At 49.4% G+C, this 23,547-nt stretch overlaps 1 protein-coding gene across 1 annotated transcript; it reads left to right on the top strand.

Moving 5' to 3' along the window:
- Positions 1 to 17,274: 17,274 nt before the first annotated feature.
- LOC123125162 (putative pentatricopeptide repeat-containing protein At3g15930) lies at positions 17,275 to 19,456 on the top strand. The gene is made up of 3 exons (XM_044545693.1): positions 17,275 to 18,712; positions 18,818 to 18,873; positions 18,978 to 19,456. Exon 1 carries the CDS (start codon positions 17,287 to 17,289, stop codon positions 18,631 to 18,633), a length of 1,347 nt encoding a protein of 448 aa, XP_044401628.1. The 5' UTR covers positions 17,275 to 17,286; the 3' UTR covers positions 18,634 to 18,712; positions 18,818 to 18,873; positions 18,978 to 19,456.
- Positions 19,457 to 23,547: the final 4,091 nt, after the last annotated feature.

Below are 23,547 nucleotides of genomic sequence, written 5' to 3'. Positions count from 1 at the left end.
TGTTCTGCATTCCCTGCATCCAATTCATTGCAAATCCTTCAGTTAATTCCTTGCAAATCTTTATGAGATTTTACCTGCCTAGTGAGCTGAGGTGACAAGTGTTTTCTCTGTGATGAACTCGGTCACACCAGTCTGTTGCTTTCGGTCCAACCGAATCCTTTCGGTGCAACCGAAGCACACAACTCGGTGCCACCGATCTCACTGCAGAAAAAACAACTTGCCACTTGATCCTGCATTTTTGCTCCAGCTCCACTCGATGATTCTTGTCCTCTACCAGCATCATATTCTCTATGCTGCTTTGCTCTGTGCCTCAAGGACCAAACCTATTTTGACTCTCACTCTAGAAGATCCCTTCTTGGAAATTGATGTCAAAGGGGGGGGGGGAGAGAGATCACATCAAAGCTTAATCACTTTAACAGGGGGAGAGAGTTCTTCAACAGGGGGAAAGAGGAATCACATAAAGCCCCAGATGCTTGGTGTTCCAGAGGAGAGAAGACACATGTCTTTAAGAGGGGAAAGACATGTTCATATCTGTGTTTATTTGGTTGTTTGCATTTGCTCTGATTTTCTGTTCCCTATCTTCTCCCAGTATCCCATACAAGATTCAGGGGGAGCAAGACAACTAAGGGAAGGAAATCTTTGAATTCATTGCATATCTTTACCTTTGGGGACATGTCTATATCCAATAGAGTATCCAGTGCTCACACTCTACATGTCATCCCAATCTTGGTACTCTTGTGGTTCCTTTTGTTTGCTCTGGCTAGTAGATGTACCTGTGTTACCTAACCTTGTTTACTCATGTCACATCCCTAGTTCTGGTATGACCTAGACTAGCTAGTCATGTGTGCATCATGTTTAAATTTCATTTAAGTTTGAAATGGGGATTTGTGAAACCCTCAGAAATCATTTCTGGTAATAACCCAGATAAAAATTGCTCCAAAAAGGTCCAAGAAAATGTTCATGTTACTCTCTGAAAATATTGGTCAGAGTTAAAATTCAAACCAATATTTTTAGGAGCTCATAGATATTTATTTTGGGCATTTGGAATTAATGCAGTAATTATTTGCTTTGGATATATATATATATATTTGTTATATGGGATTGACTATTCGTCACCCTGGGTGAGGAATAGTTATTCTTCAGCCCCCTCTATTTTACCACCAATGCACTGTAATTTTACGTTCCGTAAGTTTTGTCTTATTTCTGACTAAAAAGAGATCGTAAGAAAATATATAATCGCCGTAAAAAATATTTTATGTTATGTAAAATTACAAACGTAAAAACGTAGTGTAAAATATACATAAACTCCAAATTTTCTTGTCTTATGACCTATATTTTTAGTTTCTTATACCAAATTTTACGTAGTGAATCAAAGGGAATGTAACTATTTGAATTCCAAATGTAATTTAATTATGAAGTGATCGTAAGATTACCTCAGGTGAAGAATAACTTACTCTGCACCCTGGGTGATGAATAGCATCACTATTTGTTATATATATAATATATGTCCAAAAATTCTGTTAATTGGTGAGGAATTTTGAAGCAATCCAACTAGTTCCTACAAAAATTGACAGAAGTAAATAAATTGATTTAGTATTATTATTAAGTCAAAACAAATGTCCGAAAATAGAACAGAAAATAAAAATAGAAAGAAAACTTACCTGGGCTTACCTGGCCGGTCCAGTGGACTGCCAGCCCACAAGGCCCAGGCGCCAGTCACCCCTAACCTCCTGCCAGTAGGCAGGAGGGCGTGTGGCCACGGCGCGCACACACGCGCTCGGCCAGCTCCTGCTTGCCGCTGCGAGCGCCACGCACCCCCCGTCCCCTCTCACTTCCTCCCCCGAGACGATCCCCTCCTCTGCTCCCTCCCCATCGCTCTCTCTCACGGCCAAGCACGCCCGTCACCGCCGCTCGCCGTTGTCACGCCCACTGCCACGGCCTCGCCCCTCCGTCGTGCCCAAGAGCTCCGCGACGTCGTCCTCGTCCTCTCCGTCAAGCCGGGCATCTCCGGGCGCCCTGTATCGTCGTCACCGCCGTCTGCTTCATCGCCTGCCGCCGGAGATCGCCTTCGCCGCTCTGCACGCTCCGGGCCTTCCCCGAGCTCGCCGACGCCTCCGCCGGATCCGCTGTGACCCCCGCCGTCGAACCCCCCTCTCCCCTGCTCTTCCGGCGCCCCTTAGCCCCTCTGCCGCTCGAGCCGAGCTCCGGCCGCTGTCGCCAACTCCGCTCTGGCGAGCTCCGCTCCGGCGAGCTCCGGCCACCCCGCCTCCTCGCACTCGCCCCCTGGTAGCGGACGAGCCCGGGCTACGCCCCGGTGCTCCCAGACACCGCCCCCGCCGCTTGTAGCGCGGACACCGTCGCGACCAGAGGTCGCCGGTGACGACCTCACCGGCCTGATGTGCGGGCCCGGCCTGTCAGGTGATTAGCTTAAAGCTAATCACCACCTAACTAATTACCCCCTAGTGATATTGACAGTGGGCCCCAGCGCCCTAATCTTTTAGTTAATATAAACTAACCCCCTGTTAACTAGCTGAGACACTAACGTGTGCCCCCCACACGTCAGGTTTGACCCTGGTCAGCGCCGTTGACCCGCTGACATCATGCTGTCATCAGGATGACACAATTAATAGTTTCTGGATTTAAAATAAACAGGAAATTCTAGAAAATGTTCAAAACTTCAAAAAATCACAGAAATTCAAACGTAGCTCAGATTGAAATAATTTATATATGAAAAATTATCAGAAAAATTCAATCTACTCATCCGTACCAGTTTCATGCATGACAAACCAAGTTATACCTGCTGTATATGTGAAAACACATAAATGGCATTTATAAAGACTTAACTTGGAGTTGCATTTGAATTCTTGGTTCAAATGGACTTCATCCAAATGAATGCTAGCTGCATTAGTTCAAACAACATCACATATTCATGCCATGTTCATGCATCAAATTGTTGCATATGCTTGTGTATTGATTGCCGACATCGTTCCTTCTCGATAGGTCTTGCTCCGGAGAGTGTTCCAGAGTACCTGTCTGTGAAGCAGTGCCTCCCTATTGATCTACCAGGCAAGCAGAACCCCCTTGTTCATTCCGATACAATCCCACTCTCTCGCTCCTGCTCTCTTTTATTGCATTAGGACAACAACGATTCAACTGCTACTTTATGCTGCGGTAGTTGAACCCATTCCTCTGTGTAGGAGTTGGTTAAGCCATGTTGTGTTCCTACCATGCCATGCCTGCTATTGCTTAGAGTTGTGTCAGGTATGATTCACTGGGAATGAATTGGAGTGTTATGCTATGTTCTGATGCTGAAAGTTAAGTGTGTGAACATGATTTGGTAAAGGTAGCGGTGAGAGGCCATGTAGGAGTACATGGTGGGTTGTCTCACTGGAACCGTCCTTAAGCACCGAGTTCTGTGTATGTTATCCAATGACTAGCTACTACCACACATTGGGTTCCGGTAACTCGACCCCTCTCGAGTTATTAACTAACTTGATCTCTGTCCAGGAGTCGCAACTAGTTTATAGTGTTTGTAGGTAGTGTTATTTTTCTACCAAGTGGCACCCGACAGGGTGGGCTTGGGACAGACTAGACACACGTGGCCCGGTGTACCGAGTGGCATCCGGATGGTGGGCTCGGGAACCCTGCACACATCGTTTGGGGCCGTAGTGGAAACCTCGGCCGGACTCCCTGCGGATGGAACCCGAATAGGTGATAAACCTAGACTAGAGTCTTGTGTGATTAGTCAGGTCGTGGCCGACACCCTCGCCAGGCTTCCGCTTGAAGGTTGCCGAGATACATGACGTGTACATGGTGATAACTGGTGAGAGCGTGTGTGAAGAAGTACACCCATGCAGGGTTATCATGATCTATTCGAATAGCCGTGTCCTCGGTTATGGACTTCTTGGATGCTTACGTGGTACATACACAACTTGAAGTGGATACTCTAAAATGCTCAAGACAAGTGTGAGTGCTATGGATGGCCTTCTCGTAGGGAGACGGGATTGAATCCATAGTAGTGTATTGATGTGGTGATTAGTGGACTCGTGTGCGCTTTCTTACCTCAAAGAAGTTACTCGTAGTCGTAGAATAGGTTAGCCACTGAGTCAAAGCTGGCTTGCTGCAACTGAACCCCACATTGCCTCCTTGATACTAATGCATGTATGATAGGATCTTTTGTAAGTCTTGCTGAGTACCTTTGTACTCACGTTGCTTTATTTATGATTTTGCAGCGGAGACTTCGGTCTTACTAGTTTACGTGGACTTCGACAAGTAGCTTGTACCTCAGCTACGATCTTGATCAGATGTTGTAGATAGTCAGGCTCTTCAGCCTTTTTCATTTGTAGTTCTTTGTACCCAGAAATGTAATGCTTCCACTTGTTGCTTGTATGCTCTGAATGTTGGGTCATGTGACCCCTGTTTGTAATAAATGCTATGATGGCTCTTCTAAGCCTTTATCTATATGAGCTTGAGTTATGTTGTGATGCCATGTTGTATAGCACATACATGCATGTTATGCATACGTGTAACGTGTATGGCTATGTGTGGGATCCGACAACCTAGTTGTCTATCCTTGGTAGCCTTTCTTATGGGGAAATGTGGTCTAGTGCTTCCACTGAGCCATGGTAGTCTGCTACAGCCCGGATTACCGGAGTCCTGTTAGCCCAGCTGCTACTACTCCGGAACACTTAGACTGGCCAGCATGTGTCCTTCGTTCCTGTGTCTGTCCCTTCGGGGAAATGTCACGCGGTGTCTACCGGAGTCCTGCTAGCCTGCTATAGCCCGGGTTCCTGGAGTCCTGTTAGCCCAGTTGCTACAGCCCAGATTCACTCGCTGATGACCGACACGTTCGTTGCTGGGTCATGTATGCCTGTCCCTGTAAGCTAGTGCCACTTTGGGTTTACGACTAGCTATGTCGGCCCGGGTTCTCTCTCATATGGATGCTAGCGACACTATCATATACGTGAGCCAAAAGACGCAAATGGTCCCAGGCCAGGTAAGGTGGCACCCGTGAGAATACCGTGCGTGAGGCCGCAAAGTGATATGATGTGTTACATGCTAGATCGGTGTGACTTAGGATCGGGGTCCCGACAGCTTTGGTATCAGAGCCTGACTGCCTGTAGGATTACGAAGCCAAAATGGTCGAAGTTGAGTCTAGAAATTCTTTAGTTATGTAGGGGAACTGATTGTGGAAGGGAACGTAAGGCTCTTTTTACTCCTTATACCTCATGCCTTTCTGATCTGAGTCATCCTATCTTTCCTACGGGGTTAAGGAACTAGGCTTTCTCTTCCGTCTATCAGGATCACGAGTTACTACTATGTAGTCTCTTAGGATTGGTTGATCAGAGTCATATTCCATCTTTCAAGTACTTCCGGTGTAGTCTGTTTAGTACTATCACAAAACCTTGAGTGATGATGTTGAGTATGGTACTATCCCATCGTTTGCAGGATGTTTCATTTTGAGCATTTTACTGCCGTTATGCTGCCAGAATTGTCCTAGGAGTTCGAGAGATACTAATTCCTTGTGCTCTATTCTGGATCCTATAGTTGATGCTAACTCCGTCCTTGGTTTCGTTCCTCAGGATGTCTTCAGTTAACCGAAGTTCTGTTGCTCGTAGCCTGAACCACGGAGATGGTAGGGATGAGGATCCTCCCGACCAGTCTTCATTGGCAGAGTTCATGTTAGAGATGGAGAGGAACAAGCATGAGTCTAACCGCTTGTTAGCACGTATCAAGGAGAACACCGCACCCCAGTGCAAAGAGCAGCGACCATCTATGATTTCATTGGTCTGAAACCACCTACCTTCCATCATTCCATTGAACCACTCGATGCAGATGACTGGTTCCGTAGTATCACACACAAGCTGCGTTCTGCGAGCGTAGCTGAAGGTGACAAGGTCACCTATGCTGCATATCACCTGGAAGGTCCTGCTAGTCTTTGGTGGCAGAACTATGAGGCTATGCTTCCAGCTGGCCAGATACCTACCTGGAGAGATTTCACTAAGGCTTTTCGTGAGCATCACATTCCTCAGGCTCTCATTGACCGCAAGAGAGAAGAGTTCTGTAGTTTCACCCAGAGTAAGATGGCTGTTGATGCTTACAGTAGAGAGTTTGAGAACCTCGCCCGCTATGCTACAGAAGAGGTGTCCACGGATGCCAAGAAGCAGGCTAGGTTCCGAAAGGGTCTCAACCCCAAGTTGCATCATGATCTCCACTTGCACCATTGCAATACATTCTAGGCTCTTGTGAACAAGGCCATTAATGCGGAGACATCTCAGCTCACCTACGAGGAGTCTCATAAGCACACCCGTGATTTGGTTTCTTCCTCCGGTTCTAGTTCTCAGAAGCGCCGGATTTGGGTTCCGAATTCCGCTCTTCCACCCGGATATTCTCCGAGGCCATCTTATGTGGCGTCCCACCTAGTTCAGTCATATGCTACACCCAGGCCTATTGGTAGACCGCCTGTCAATGCGGGTCCACGTCCTACTTCAGGGACTTGCTTCACATGCGGAGAGCCAGGACACTATGCACGTGACTGCTCTCAAACCAACTATGCTCCACCCCCGCCTGAGAAGTCTGTTGGCCGTGGTAAGCCACCATGCAAGATGATCATTGTCAAGTCAGCTCCCACTGAACGTGGACATGTGCATCACGTCTCAGCTAAAGACGCTCATGATGATCTGGATGTCGTTCTTGGTACACTCCTTGTAAACTGTCATCCAGCTTCGGTTCTATTCGGTACCGGAGCATCTCAGTCCTTCATCTCTGAAGGCTATGCTCGTTTGCACGACATGTCATTTTGTGATATGCCAACTCCACTTGAAATCCAAACTCCAGGATCTAGATGGCAAACTACTAGAATAAGCCATGGTAATGAAATCCTTGTTGACAGACTTGTATTCCTTGCCTCACTTGTAGCTCTCAAGTCTACAGATATTAACATCATCTTGGGTATGGATTGGATGAAATCTCATTACGCCAAGATTGATTGTTACACCAGGTCTGTTCAGCTTACACACCCATCTGGCAAGATAGTCACTGTCTCCACTAGAGTTGCAAAGCGTCAGCTCTATTCTCTTAATGCCAGCCCTCTTCCAGACCTTGAAGATATCCCGGTAGTCCGTGACTTCCCGGATGTCTTTCCAGAGGAACTGCCAGGTGTTCCACCTGACAGAGATGTAGAGTTTGTCATAGATCTTATCCCAGGAACCGCTCCAATCTCTAGGAAACCTTACAAGATGGCACCCTTAGAACTAGCTGAGCTTAAGAAACAACTTGATGAGTCCTTGCAAAAGGGTTTCATCCGTCCTAGTTCTTCTCCTTGGGCTTGCCCTGTCCTCTTCGTCAAGAAGAAGGATGGTACGGACCGGATGGTTGTAGATTATCGTCCTGTTAATTTGGTCACGATAAAGAACAAATATCTGCTCCCTAGGATCCACGACGTGTATGATCAGCTCGCTGGATCCTCAGTCTTTTCCAAGATGGATTTGAGGTTAGGCTACCACCAAATCAAGATCAGAAATGGGGACATTCCTAAGACGGCTTTTGTCACTCGTTATGGCCAGTACGAGTACACTGTCTTGTCTTTTGGTCTAACCAATGCTCCAGCTACATTCTCCCGCTTGATGAACTCTATCTTCATGGAGTACTTAGATAAGTTCGTCGTGGTTTACCTCGATGATATTCTTATTTACTCAAAGAACGAGGAAGAGCATGCCGAACATCTTAGACTTGTGCTAGAAAAACTCAGAGAGCACCGCCTTTATGCCAAGTTCTCCAAGTGCGAATTTTGGTTGCCAGAAGTGACCTATCTCGGCCACGTGATCTCTGGTAAGGGCATTCCCGTCAATCCCGAGAGAGTTCAGGCCGTTCTTGATTGGACTCCACCTGAAACAGTTAAACAAGTTAGGAGTTTCCTTGGTCTAGCCAGTTATTGTCGCCGCTTTGTTGAAAACTTCTCTAAAGTGGCCAAACCTCTCACGGAACTTCTCAAGAAAGATAAAAAGTTTGAGTGGTCCCCACAGTGTGAGCACAGTTTTCAGGAACTGAAAAGACGCCTAACTTCTGCTCCCATACTTGTGCCACCGGATTTCACTAAGGACTTTGTTATCTATTGTGATGCCTCACGACAGGGACTAGGTTGCATTCTTATGCAGGATCGTCATGTGATTGCCTATGCATCTCGATAGTTGCATCCACATGAGGATAATTATCCTACACATGATCTAGAGCTTGCAGCCGTAGTCTATGCACTTAAGACATGGCGACATTACCTTCTTGGTAAACGTTGCGAGATTTACACCGATCACCAGAGTCTCAAGTATATTTTCACCCAACCAGATTTGAACCTTAGGCAAAGACGTTGGTTGGAGTTGATCTCAGATTACAACTTAGGTATTACCTACACCCCAGGCAAGGGCAATGTTATGGCTGATGCGTTAAGTCGTAAGTCCTATTGCAACAATCTTATGTTGCAGCAGGGCCAACCACTTCTCCATGAGGAATTCTGTAAGCTTAACATTCACATTGCTCCTCAAGGATTCCTTTCTACCTTGGTGGCGAAGCCTACTCTTGTGGATCATATCATAGAAGCCCAGAAGCATGATACGGGGATTACCCGGATCAGGAGAAACATTGCCAAGGGTATTGCTGGTAGTTTCTCTATAGATGATCGAGGTGTTGTTCTCTTCGAGAACCGTCTGGTGGTTCCCAAGAAGCAACATCTTCGGCAACTGATCCTTAAGGAGGCGCATGAATCCCCTCTCACGATTCATCCCGGTAGTACTAAGATGTATCAGGACCTACGCCAGAGGTTCTGGTGGACTAGGATGAAGAGAGAAATTGCTGAGTTCATTACTAACTATGACGTTTGTCGTCGCGTTAAGGCAGAGTATCAAAGGCCTGCTGGCACCCTTCAGCCTTTAGCCATTCCTGAGTGGAAATGGGATAAAGTTGGTATGGACTTCATCACCGGCTTTCCCAGGACCAAGAAAGGGAATAACGCTATCTTCGTAGTCGTTGATCGTCTTTCCAAAGTGGCTCACTTCCTACCTGTTCGAGAGAGTATCACTGCTAATCAGCTCGCTGACTTATATATTTCTCGAATAGTGTCACTTCATGGTGTCCCACTAGAGATCAATTCAGACCGTGGTAGTCTTTTCACTTCTCATTTCTGGGAGAGTTTCTAGACTGCTATGGGAACCCATCTTTCCTTCAGTACCGCTTTCCACCCTCAGTCGAGTGGTCAGGTGGAACGGGTCAATCAAATTCTCGAAGACATGCTTAGAGCTTGTGTTATCTCTTCGGTATGGATTGGGAGAAGTGTCTTCCTTTCGCCGAGTTTGCTTATAACAATAGCTACCAATCCAGTCTCAAGAAAGCTCCTTTCGAGATTTTGTATGGACGAAGATGTCGAACACCTTTGAACTAGTCCGAAAGACAATTCTTTGGACCGGACATGATCCAGGAGGCAGAAGAGCAAGTTTGCATCATTCGTGAGAATTTGAAAACAGCCCAATCTCGTCAAAAGAGCCAGTATGACCGTCGTCATAAGGAAGTGGCTTATGAAGTTGGCGACAAGGCTTACCTTCGGGTTACTCCCTTGAAGGGTACCCATCGTTTCGGTATCAAGGGCAAGTTGGCTCCTCGTTACATTGGTCCTTTTCGCATTAACGAGGAGAGGTTGCCTACCAGTTGGAACTACCCCCACATCTTTCTCAAGTACACGATGTCTTCCACGTCTCTCAACTCAGGCGTTGCTTCTCGGTTCCCATCCGCGGAGTGGACCACGAAATGCTTGATCTCCAAGATAACCTCACTTATCGAGAGTATCCGGTTCACATTCTTGATCAAGCAGAGCGTGTTACCCGACGTCAGAACATCAAGTTTCTCAAGGTTCAGTGGTCTCATCATTCCGAGAGAGAAGCTACTTGGGAGCGAGAAGATCGTCTTCGACTGGAGTACCCCACCTTCTTTCCATCGACCCCTGAATCTCGGGACGAGATTCTTTCAAGTGGGGGCGAGTTGTCACATCCCTAGTTCTGGTATGACCTAGACTAGCTAGTCATGTGTGCATCATGTTTAAATTTCATTTAAGTTTGAAATGGGGATTTGTGAAACCATCAGAAATCATTTCTGGTAATAACCCAGATAAAAATTGCTCCAAAAAGGTCCAAGAAAATGTTCATGTTACTCTATGAAAATATTGGTCAGAGTTAAAATTCAAACCAATATTTTTAGGAGCTCATAGATATTTATTTTGGGCATTTGGAATTAATGCAGTAATTATTTGCTTTGGATATATATATTTGTTATATATATATAATATATGTCCAAAAATTCTGTTAATTGGTGAGGAGTTTTGGAGCAATCCAACTAGTTCCTACAAAAATTGATAGAAGTAAATAAATTGATTTAGTATTATTATTAAGTCAAAACAAATGTCAGAAAATAGAACAGAAAACAAAAATAGAAAGAAAACTTACCTGGGCTTACCTGGCCGGTCCAGTGGACTGCCAGCCCACGAGGCCCAGGCGCCAGTCACCCCTAACCTCCTGCCAGTAGGCAGGAGGGTGTGTGGCCACGGCGTGCACACACGCGCTCGGCCAACTCCTGCTTGCCGCTGCTGCTGGAGGCCGCTGCGAGCGCCACACATCCCCCCGTTCCGTCTCACTCCCCCCCGAGACGATCCCCTCCTCTCCTCCCTCCCCCTCGCTCTCTCTCTCACGGCCGAGCACGCCAGTCACCGCCGCTCGCCGTTGTCACGCCCACTGCCACTGCCTCGCCCCTCCGTCGTGCCCAAGAGCTCCGCGACGTCGTCCTCGTCCTCTCCGTCAAGCCGGGCATCTCCGGACGCCCCGTATCGTCGTCACCGCCGTCTGCTTCATCGTCGGCCGCCGGACATCGCCTTCACCGCTCTGCACACTCCGGGCCTTCCCCGAGCTCGCCGACGCCTCCGCCGGATCCGCTATGACCCCCGCCGTCGAACCCCCCTCTCCCCTGCTCTTCCGGCACCCCCTAGCCCCTCTGCCGCTCGAGCCGAGCTCCGGCCGCCGCCGCGAGCTCCGGCCACCGCCGCGAGCTCCGGCCACCCCGCCTCCTCGCACCTGCCCCCTGGTAGCGGACGAGCCCGGGCTACGCCCCGGTGCTCTCAGACACCGCCCCCGCCGCCTGTAGCACGGACACCACCGCGACCAGAGGTCGCCGGCGACGACCTCGCCGGCCTGATGTGCGGGCCCGGCCTGTCAGGTGATTAGCTTAAAGCTAATCACCACCTAACTAATTACCCCCTAGTGACATTGACAGTGGGCCCCAGCGCCCTAATCTTTTAGTTAATATAAACTAACCCCCTGTTAACTAGCTAAGACACTAACGTGTGGCCCCCACACGTCAGGTTTGACCCTGGTCAGCGCCGTTGACCCGCTGACATCATGCTGTCATCAGGATGACGCAATTAACTCTGGATTTAAAATAAACAGGAAATTCCAGAAAATGTTCAAAACTTCAAAAAATCACAGAAATTCAACCGTAGCTCAGATTGAAATAATTTATATATGAAAAATTATCAGAAAAATTCAATCTACTCATCTGTACCAGTTTCATGCATGACAAACCAAGTTATACCTGCTGTATATGTGAAAACACATAAATGGCATTTATAAAGACTTAACTTGGAGTTGCATTTGAATTCTTGGTTCAAATGGACTTGATCCAAATGAATGCTAGCTACATTAGTTCAAACAACATCACATATTCATGCCATGTTCATGCATCATATTGTTGCATATGCTTGTGTATTGATTGCCGACATCGTTCCTTCTTGATAGGTCTTGCTCCGGAGAGTGTTCCAGAGTACCTGTCTGTGAAGCAGTGCCTCCTTGTTGATCTACCAGGCAAGCAAAACCCCCTTGTTCATTCCGATACAATCCCACTCTCTCGCTCTTGCTCTCTTTTATTGCATTAGGACAACAAAGATTCAACTGCTACTTTATGCTGCGGTAGTTGAACCCATTCCTTTGCATGACCTGTCATTGCCACAGTAAATAGTTGAAACCCACTAGCATGTGTAGGAGTTGGTTGAGCCATGTTGTGTTCCTACCATGCCATGCCTGCTATTGCTTAGAGTTGTGTCAGGTCTGATTCACGGGGAATGAATTGGAGTGTTATGCTATGTTCTGATGCTGAAAGTTAAGTGTGTGAACACGATTTGGTAAAGGTAGCGGTGAGAGGCCATGTAGGAGTACATGGTGGGTTGTCTCACTGGAACCGTCCTTAAGCACTGAGTTCTGTGTATGTTGTCCAATGACTAGCTACTACCACACATTGGGTTCCGGTAACTCGACCCCTCTCGACTTATTAACCAACTTGATCTCTGTCCAGGAGTTGCAACTAGTTTCTGGTGTTTGTAGGTAGTGTTATTTTTCTACCAAGTGGCACCCGGCAGGGTGGGCTTGGGACAGACTAGACACACGTGGCCCGGTGTACCGAGTGGCACCCGGATGGTGGGCTCGGGAACCCTGCACACATCGTTTGGGGCCGTAGTGGAAACCTCGGCCGGACTCCCTGCGGATGGAACCCGAATAGGCGATAAACTTGGACTAGAGTCTTGTGTGGTTAGTCAGGTCGTGGCCGACACACTCGCCAGGCTTCCGCTTGAAGGTTGCCGAGATACATGACGTGTACATGGTGATAAGTGGTGAGAGCGTGTGTGAAGAAGTACACCCCTGCAGGGTTACCATGATCTATTCGAATAGCCGTGTCCTCGGTTATGGACTTCTTGGATGCTTACGTGGTACATAGACAACTTGAAGTGGATACTCTAAAATGCTCAAGACAAGTGTGAGTGCTATGGATGGCCTTCTCGTAGGGAGACGGGAATGAAACCATAGTAGTGTATTGATGTGGTGATTAGTGGACTCGTGTGCGCTTTCTTACCTCAAAGAAGTTACTCGTAGTCGTAGAATAGGTTAGCCACTGAGTCAAAGCTGGCTTGCTGCAACTGAACCCCACATTGCCTCCTTGATACTAATGCATGTATGATAGGATCTGATGTAAGTCTTGCTGAGTACCTTTGTACTCACGTTGCTTTATTTATGTTTTTGCAGCGGAGACTTCGGTCTTACTAGTTTACGTGGACTTCGACAAGTAGCTTGTATCTCAGCTACGATCTTGATCGGATGTTGTAGATAGTCAGGCTCTTCAGCCTTTTTCATTTGTAGTTGTTTGTACCCAGACATGTAATGCTTCCGCTTGTTGCTTGTATGCTCTGAATGTTGGGTCATGTGACTCCTGTTTGTAATAAATGCTATGATGGCTCTTCTGAGCCTTTATCTATATGAGTTTGAGTTATGTTGTGATGCCATGTTGTACAGCACATAGATGCATGTTATGCGTACGTGTAACGTGTATGGCTATGTGTGGGATCCGACAACCTAGTTGTCTATCCTTGGTAGCCTTTCTTATGGGGAAATGTGGTCTAGTGCTTCCACTGAGCCATGGTAGTCTGCTACAACCCGGATTACCGGAGTCCTGTTAGCCCAGTTGCTACTGCTCCGGAACACTTAGACTGGCCGGCATGTGTCCTTCTTCGTTCCTGTGTCTGTCCCTTTGGGGAAATGTCACGCGGTGTCTACCGGAGTCCTGCTAGCCTGCTACAGCCTGGGTTTCCGGAGTCCTGTTAGCCCAGTTGCTACAGCCCGGATTCACTCGCTGATGACCGACACATTCGTTGCTGGGTCATGTATGCCTGTCCCTGTAAGCTAGTGCCACTTTGGGTTTACGACTAGCCATGTCGGCCCGGGTTCTCTGTCATATGGATGCTAGCGACACTATCATATACGTGAGCCAAAAGACGCAAACGGTCCCGGGCCAGGTAAGGTGGCACCCGTGAGAATACCGTGCGTGAGGCCGCAAAGTGATATGATGTGTTACATGCTAGATTGGTGTGACTTAGGATCGGGGTCCCGACAGCTTAGGTTCATCCCTTTCTAAGCCAACTCAAGACCACAAGGTAAGTATATGCATCACACTCATGTGCATGAGGATTTCTTGCTGATGTACATATTGTTTGCAAGAAGGACTCATGAGCATGAAGGTATATTTCCTATATTCACACCTTTTGCTCTGATGCATATAGCCAAGATACATGTAACACATTGCTTACTCTGTCATGCTTATGCATTCACATGCTCTTATATTACATATTTACATAATTGCATACATGTAGTGGGAGCCGATGCATGTTACATGTCTTTCCAAAGCTTTACTTCTTATTCTCTATATCTTTATCTAAAGCTTTGATGTATGTTGTCATCAATTACCAAAAAGGGGGAGATTGAAAGCACAAGTGCTCCCTGGGTGATTTTGGTAATTAATGTCAACATATCTCTTGTTGGACTAATACTTCTACCTAGTATGTTTCAGATAAGTTCAACAATGGAGTGGCGTGGACTAGAGGATGTGGAACCCCTTCAAGATGCTAAGGACAAAGGATTGGCTCAAGCTTAAAGCCCGGACTCTACATTTTTCATTTTAGTGATCCAAGATCACATTGAGTCCATAGGAAAGCCAATACTATTAAGAGGGGATGAGGTGTTGCTTAATGGCTTGATTGCTCAAAGTGCTTAGTGATATGCTCCAAAGCCCTCAACCACTTTCTCACATCCACATATGTCCCAAACCAAAAGTCAAACTCGGCCCCACCGAAACTTTCTATCCGGCGCCACCGAGTTCACTTGACATAGCCACTGCCAGAAACCCTATTCTCTTCGGTCTCACCGATAGGGATCTCGGTCTCACCGAGATGGGATTGCAAACTCTCTGTTGCCTATTGCAATAATCTCGGTCGGTCCCACCGAGTTCGCAATGCAAACTCTCTGTCTCCCTTTCGTAACGTTTCGGTCCAACCGAGATGAGTGAATCGGTCCCACCGAGTTTGCCTGACCAACTCTCTGGTTAGCTTATTACCAAAATCGGTCCCACCGAGTTTGTGTAATCGGTCTCACCGAGATTACGTTATGCCCTAACCCTAATGAAATCGGTCCCACCGAGTTGACATGCCGGTCCCACCAAAAATCCTAACGTTCACATTTTGAACTAAATCGGTCTGACCGAGTTTTATAATTCGGTCCCACCAAGTTTGGTGATTTGTGTGTAACGGTTAGATTTTGTGTGGAGGCTATATATACCCCTCCACCCACTCTTCATTCGTGGAGAGAGCCATCTGAACACGCCTACACTTCCAACATACATTTTCTGAGAGAGAACCACCTACACTTGTGTTGAGGTCATGATATTCCATTACAACCACATAAATCTTGATCTCTAGCCTTCCCCAAGTTGCTTTCCACTCAAATCATGTTTCAACCAAATTCAATCCTATGAGAGAGAGTTGAGTGTTGGGGAGACTATCATTTGAAGCACAAGAGCAAGGAGTTCATCATCAACACACCATCTATTACCTTTTGGAGAGTGGTGTCTCCTAGATTGGCTAGGTGTCACTTGGGAGCCTCCGTCAAGATTGTGGAGTTGAACCAAGGAGTTTGTACGGGCAAGGAGATCGCCTACTTTGTGAAGATCTACCCTAGTGAGGCAAGTCCTTCGTGGGCGATGGCCATGGTGGGATAGACAAAGTTGCTTCTTCGTGGACCCTTTGTGGGTGGAGTCCTCCGTGGACTCGCGCAACCGTTACCCTTCGTGGGTTGAAGTCTCCATCAACGTGGATGTACGATAGCACCACCTATCGGAACCACGGATAAAAAATCTCCGTGTCTCCAATTGCGTTTGCACACTCCAATCACATCCCTTTACATTCTTGCAACTTGCATGATTTACTTTCCGCTGCTCATATACTCTTATCATTCTTGCTTGATATGTATTGTGAATGTTTGAACTTGTGCTAAAACTCCACTTTAACTTGAAGAAATTAAAAACTGCCACTTCTCTTGCTAAGGGTCTATTCACCCCCCTCTAGACACCTCTTCTCGATCCTTTCATCACCAGAGAAGCCGCGCCGGACAATGGCCTCGTATTCCGCGGGGAGGCCGGGCTCCACCTTCGGCCTAACGAGCCGGGCAGAGGTGGGGGAGGACTCGGCGATGCGGACGCCGGAGTTGCGGGTGCGCTGGCTGACCGGCCAGTCCTGGGGCTCCGGCTTGACGGGGAGAAGGGAGGGAGAGCCGGACGAGCGGCCGGACGATAAGGAGGACGCCGGGTCCATGCGTCTCGGTGTCCACGAGCTCCCCCGCCGGCGGGAGAAGGAGGGGGAGCGGGGTATTCCAGCCTGGGCGTGTTGCCGCCCTCGATGTACTCGAGGACGGCCTCCAGCGTGTGGCCGGGCACGCCCCACCATCGGTGGCGGTCGTCGGCGTTGAGCCTTCCGGAGGGTACGACGCCGTTGGTGGCCTCGAGCTGCTCCGCTTGGCGGCGACGGAAGTACTGCTCCCATAGCGGGCTGTCGGGGATGTACCTGGCCCTTCCCTCGCCGCCAGCGGCAGAGAGGACCGGATACGGGTGATCTCCCCACGACGCGCCGCCCCTGTGGGCGGCGGTGGCACCGGGACCCCGCCAGCGCTGATCCTCCATGGGGGGCACCCGCATGTCCGGCGGGACCGGGTACTCGGCCTCATAGAGAAGCCGAGCTTCGTCCTCGTGAAGGTGGCGGTGGCCGAAGCCGTTTGCCGCCACGCCATCGCCTGGAAAGCGCTCGGCCATCGGGTGAACTGGAAACGGCGAGAAGAGAGGGAGGAACGGAGGCGTCGAGGAACGGGGGCATCGGCGGTGGAGAGTCTGTGCGTCTCACCGGTGCGGGAGGGGGCGTCTTATATAGGCGGAGCCGCCGTGTGCACGCGTGGCCGCCATCTGTACGCGTGGCGGTCGAGGGACGCGCGTCGTCCGGTCTTCACTGCGCCGCCCGTGAGGCATCAATGGAGGAGGCTAACCGGCACGGCAGCTTTGGCATTGATTTCGCCGCGGGAACCGAGGCGATGAGGACGACGAAGCGACGAGAAGAGCGAGTCGCTGCCAAGGAGGGCCCACCTATTTTCGCGCCAAAAACGACTCGGCCGGCGCCCCCAAGCGCCCCCAGCGCGCCGGGTTCAGCCTGGGTCCGCCGGCGCCAATTTCGACCCGAGCCAGCGAAAATTGGGCCTTTGGAGGCGCGACTAGGCCGATTTTTCGGCGCCGGCGACCGAAAAATCGCCTGAGGGGCCTTGTTGGGGGCGCGGCTCGAGATGCTCTTAGCCCACTACCTCATGGATGGTGCCACCATATTGTGGCTCTACCTCAGTGATGCCCCCAGACCAAATGGCGTGGTGGCCGCTCGCCGCCGCGCCCCGCCGCCTCCGCAGACTCGTCGTCGCTGCCTTCCTCTCCACAGCGCCCTCCCACGGCTGCCCGCTCCACGCCGAGCTCGCGCGCCGCGGCGCCCCCGCGGCCGCCTCGCTCGCCCTCTATTCCCGCATCCGCGCCGCCACGCCGCCCACCGCCTACACCTTCTCGCTCCTCCTCGCCGCCCTCGCCTCGTCCGCCTCCGGCGGCTGCACACGCCTGGCCGCGCCCGTCGCCCACGCGCACGCGCTCAAGTGCGGCGCGCTCGCGCACCCCGTCGTCACCAACTCCCTCCTCAAGCTCTACTGCGCCCTCGGCCTCCTGCCCCACGCCCGCAGGGTGTTCGACTCGGGCGCCGCTCTGGACGCCGCCTCCTGGAACACCATGGTGTCCGGCTACGGCAAGAGCGGCGACCTGGCAGCGGCGAGGGAGGTGTTCGGCAGAATGCCCGGGCGGAACCTGGTGTCTTGGAGCGCCATGATCGACGCGCTCGTGCGTGCGGCGGAATTCGACGAGGCGCTGCAGGTGTTTGATCGGATGATGGGGGAGGGTTTCAAGCCGGATGTGGTGGTGCTGGTGAGCGTGCTCAAGGCGTGTGCTCATCTTGGTGCCGTTGAGAGGGGTCGCTGGGTCCATCGGTATATGGAAACAGAGGGGTTTGCAGGGACTCAAAGGAATGTCATGGCCGAGACCGCGCTGGTGGACATGTACTGCAAGTGTGGGTGCATGGAGGAGGCGTGGCGTGCTTTTGACTCTGTTCGCTGCCGCGACGTTGTGCTGTGGAATTCAATGATTGGGGGGCTTGCCATGAATGGCCATGGTGAGCATGCACTTGAGTTGTTCCAAAGGATGGTCGGAAACGGCTTTGTGCCAAATCAGTCAACCTTTGTTGCTGCTTTGTGCGCGTGCACCCACTCAGGTCGTCTGGAGGAAGGGAGGGAGATTTTCCAGTCGATGCGGCAGCACGGGATCGAGCCACAGAGAGAGCACTATGGGTGCCTAGCTGATCTCCTTGGGCGTGCAGGACGTGTTGAGGAGGCTGAGACTGTTTTGTTGGATATGCCAATGGAGCCACATGCGTCGCAATGGGGTGCGCTGATGTCTTCATGCCGGATGCATAATGATATTACTGTCGGCGAACGTGTAGGGAAGCGGCTCATTGAGCTAGAGCCACAACATGGTGGGCGGTATGCTGTTCTGTTCAATTTGTATGCAGTCAATGGTCGATGGGAAGATGCAAGAGCCATTCGGCAGATGATGGTGGAGAAGGGAGCGAAGAAAGAGCTGGGTTTCAGCTTCATGGAGTGAAATGGTTGCTCCATGAGTTACCCCCCCGACAAGGCAGATCTATGCACTGTTGGAAGATACCTCCTCTGTCCACTGGGAGGTTAGCTATCTATGGCAGTTTCATGTTCTCTGGTGGCAAGAACACACACGCTATTTTTTTTGCACATGTTAACGTTTATTCTTCTGCTCTACTTACTACCTGCAGCGATTGCTGGTGCTGTTCATGTGCAACTTCTTGCCATGAAGCAAGAACCTGGAGAAGTGAGTAACAGATTCCGCAAGGATTACCACATTCAGTGCCGTACATATTATGCCTAAGCCTCAGATAGTGAAGTTTCTTTTGCTCTTTCTTCCTTGGTGGTCAGACAAGCTGCTGAAGCTGGATTTCCAAGAGATGGTCATGTTCCCCTAGCACCTCCCGGCCAGGATTTGGCCGCACCATGAGCTCGAGACGGCCCTCTCCAGTGCATACATGTGGTACACGATGTTCAAGATCTCGCCCAGCCATCTCGCCAGCTAGGAGGACCATGCGGCTGTTTATCATGCCCGGGAGCCGTCCAGTTTCAGTTGCACTGTAGACTCGCATTTCCCATAAGGGAGGGATCATGAGAGATTTCTATGTTTGTTTTGAGTGATGTATTATTAACATTGCTCCTATTTGTATATCTTGCTGTGAAACCACAGTCTTGGTGATAGTAATTAGACGGCATCGGATCTCGATTTCTTCGTATTGCTCACAAATTTGGTGGCATGTTCCTGGTCGAGTTTGTGACAGTTCACAGCATAAACTGGCTTGATAAACATCACCTTAATTTCTACTGTATCTGCTTTTACTTTCCATGAACATGTATTTACTCTACTGGGCCAAGGATGTCTGAAACTGTCAAGCTGAACTCTGAACCCGCATGCAGTCCCACTGTCGCACTATCCACAAACGTGGAACAGTGCGTCTTCATCCACGGCAAGAATACGACTTCAGTGACTGTGTTCTTGATCTTAGAGCAACTATAGCAGACCCCGCAAAACGCGTTTGCAGTTCGCGCAAAACCGCTTTTGCGGGCCGGCGAGGGCTAGCACAGATGCAGACCCCCCAAACGGACCCGTAAAAAAGCATATTCGCCGGCTATGCGGGTTTTACTCGGGCAATAGTGCAACGACCCGTAAACAGAAAGACTGCAAATCTGAAATTTGTCATAGGGCTTCACAAATAAGTTCAAATTCAAATGACATAAACAGTTTGCGCGCGAATAAAAACGAAGTTCATTACGCAAAAGAGGGCATGCAAAGGTATGCGCCCATGTCCGACATCATCTTGGGGGTCGATCTTCACTCGGCGCCATGGAGTCCATCTTGAAGTTCATCGGCGCCACCGTAGCCACTGTAGCCACCTCCGTCGCTTGTTCCAACTCCCGCACCGAAATTATCCACATTGCCACCGTATGGAGCAGCGAAAACATCACCGGAACTGGCAGACGGACCGGCCGAGGCGACCATTCTCCTCTTCAAGATCTCTCTCCTTGCCATATCATGCCATGTTTTGGTGACGTCGTCCATGTCATTGCGGTTCATTGACATGATCTTGTTCTCTTCGGCGAACAACAATGACAGCGATTTGTTTTCAGAGGCGCGTACTTTTCTCTCCCCAATGGCAGCTCTGCGCGGCCCCTCTTCCTTGAGCATTTGCCATTTTTCTTGCTTCTCTTTTGCCTTCTTTTCGGCCAACTCTTTCTTGATCTCCAACGACTTCAACAACATTAACTCGTTTGATTGCACCATCACATCAATCTTCTCCCTCAAGCTCGATGCTTCTTGCTCTCTCTTTATCTTCTCTCTAGTCTTCTTGTCGCCATCGGGCTTGTTCAAATTTCTTGGGCCATCATCATCCTCATCTTCATCCATGTTTGTAAGTGAGCCTCTCTTTGGTGGGGACTCTTTGTCGATCAACTTCCACTTGTCGCACTTTTGGAGCAACTCCCAACAATGCTCTAATTTGAAGAATCTGCCTTCTGAAGCTTCCATGTCCTTATATCTATGTTGAGCAATCTTGTCCTACACAATGCGAACAAGATGTTGCAATCATTTTTCATGATACATAATGATGATGCACAACTTGAACAAAGGCAAAGCAAACTCACATAGTCGGACTCCACGGTGCCACTTGGAGGTGCATTGCGTACTTGCTCCAAGCAAGCTGCCCAACGGCTGCACATAGGCTTGATGTTCTCCCAACGACCTTGAAGCGACCGAAATGTGCGTGGAGTCTTGTTGGGGTAGTTTTTCATAATGCGGAAGTATTGATCTTCGATCCTTTGCCAATATCTCTTGGCGGTTTGATTAGTACCCGTGCATGCATCAAGAGACACCGCACTCCATGCTTTGATCAAAGCTTGATCTTCCAAGATGGTGTAGTTCTTCGATCTTTGGCTTTTCCCAGCTTTTGCTTGTGAATTCTCAAACGCTTCCGCTTCGATCTCAGCCAAGTCGTCCGCACAACCATGGTCGTCCACGCCGCACTCTGTTTCATTGTAGTCGAAAGGTTCGAAGGGGGCTTGATCAATGTCAACCGCGTTCGTGTCCAACAAGTTCACGAACTCGGTTGTTGCATTGTTCGAACCACCGCTATACCGAACGATAACAAGTCACGAGCTATCGAAAAACAATGGCGAAAATGAAAGAGAATCACCAAAGTCCGAAGAGATATACCTTCCGGCCATTTCGTCGAACACCTCGCTCGCGGGGGGAGCGGCACCGTTGAACGGCATCGCCGGAGCACCTCCTTGCGGGGGATGGAGTGAGAGGTTGAAGAAGATTTGTTCCTTGAAGTTGGAACCTTCCTCCGCTTTGCGCCCGCGGCCTTCTCCGCCGCCGGCCGGGATCGCACAGCGGCATTGCCGCCCGGAGCGCGGGCCATCGCGGCAGGGGCAGCCGGATTCCCGCCTTGCACAAGCCCGTTGCCCTGCCGCTTGCGGGCAAGCGTGGCGTGTGCTTGGGCGACGCCGGCGGGGCCTACATGGCCGGCGATGAGATCCGCCCGAGGGGAAGGGGCGTGCACGACCTCGACGGTGACGGGGGCAGCATGGGGTCGTCCATGGCGGCGAGGGACGGCCGGGGAGGAGCAGCCGGAGCTTTCGGCGGGGGGGGGGGGGGGCAATGGTGGCGGAGGGTGCGGGAAGCGGGAAAGGGGGCGCGGAAATGTCCCTCCCGCCAAATCTTGCGCCGGATGGGGGTTGAGCTCGGGTCGGCCTCCCAGCCCGTGAAGATAGAGGTTGGGGGAGAAGATTTGCCGCGCCCCGCAAAATTTTTTACGGGCCGGGGCGTTTTGCGGGGTCTGCTCGTGCAGATTTTTGGCCCCGACCCGTAATTTGGCGGTTATTTTGTGGGTCGGGGCGTTTTGCGGGGTCTGCTAGAGTTGCTCTTACTAGTGTGAGAAAATAAGCGTTGGAATCTACTCAATCTTGGGTTCAAGATGAGATTTGTTTCAGTGATCAGTTTGCTGGTTTTTTGCAATTCTCTTGGTCGGGAGGCTTCCTATCATTAGTAACCGAGAGAACCTAAATTCTTCGACTGTGTTTGGTTGCGGGAGCCAACTGGAGAGAATAGTGGAAAGGAACGGTGTGGTTCCAGCAGAACGAATATTCCACCAATATGAAGACCCCCAAATTGGTGGAATCTTCTTGTTCCTCTCCACAATGCCACATTCAGCTCCTCTGAAAACCATTGCCATTCCATCTTGAAAGTACATTCGATTATATATTGTGTGTTTTCCATTTATCCATGACATACTATAAGGCTTTGAGATTGCTTTTTACGTAAATAAATTATTGTATTTCTCATTAGCTGCCACATCAAGGCAGTGTAACCAACCACAATAGTATGTTGCTGCTTTTTTACTCTTCCTATCACAGCAGACTTTCAATTTTATTGCACAATTTTGTGAAAATATATAGCCGCATAGTCACATGACCATGCACTGTACTAAATTGAAAATAAATGAAATAAATTACAGAATAGAGTTAACTAATAATCTTTCTTGCCACTATATCTAGTGAGCAACATGCCACGTGTCAATCTCTCAATCCTCTGAGTGCAACAACATGGACCAAGAATGAAGCCGGTGCAAACAAGAGAAAATAATTGGCTATGGATTAGAAACATTCTTTTCACAAAAAACCATCAACACAAATAAGTTCAAAAACTTCATCGAGACTCTAATGGTTAAAGTAAAATCAGCATGAACATGAAGATATAACCTATAGGTTTATAATTGTATCAAACTGCACACAGTACCAACCTATGGGAATCTATAAACATAATAATATTACATACTTATATTTGTTATATATTCCCTTGCGTGTTTACTTCAAATGATTTTACTTGGGTATCAAGTACTAAGCACACATGCATTGCCCAACAACCATAGAAACTACTAGGTACGTGAATGTCATGTTAGACCATATAAACAACTAGTGAGCCACCGACGATTCAAAGAGAAACTACTTGTAGACAAGTTAGGCACTCTAGAATTATATAAAAGATTCTAGTGTTATTTGTACTACCATGTTTGAAGATGAATAGATTGGAAGTTTTTCGCAAAAAGAAGAAGGGAAAAGCTACTTATCTATTGTCTGAAACAAGTCCAACGCCGTCGATTCAACCAAAATCTAAAGCCTCACAAATTGTGTCGCAACCCCCGCTCGTGAACTTCTCCTTGATTTCTGTCGTTTCTGATCGCATCCGCACGGGCCTGAGCTTCTCCACCTTGCCCGCACCGCCCGGAGCCAGCCTCACCCAGACCCCCTTCTCCCCCCGCCTCCCTTGCAGCTGCCTCCTGCTCCCTTGCCGTGTCAAGCAGCACGGCCACGCCACCAGCCAGCTCTGCCCTTGCTTCTCCAAAGCACATCGGGCATTCCTATTCCATCGATGTGACCCCGGGCG

The sequence above is a fragment of the Triticum aestivum genome, chromosome 5D (genome assembly GCF_018294505.1).
Source record: "Triticum aestivum cultivar Chinese Spring chromosome 5D, IWGSC CS RefSeq v2.1, whole genome shotgun sequence".
NCBI classification, from domain to species: Eukaryota; Viridiplantae; Streptophyta; class Magnoliopsida; order Poales; family Poaceae; genus Triticum; species Triticum aestivum.
This window is presented reverse-complemented; position numbering and strand designations above follow the sequence as displayed.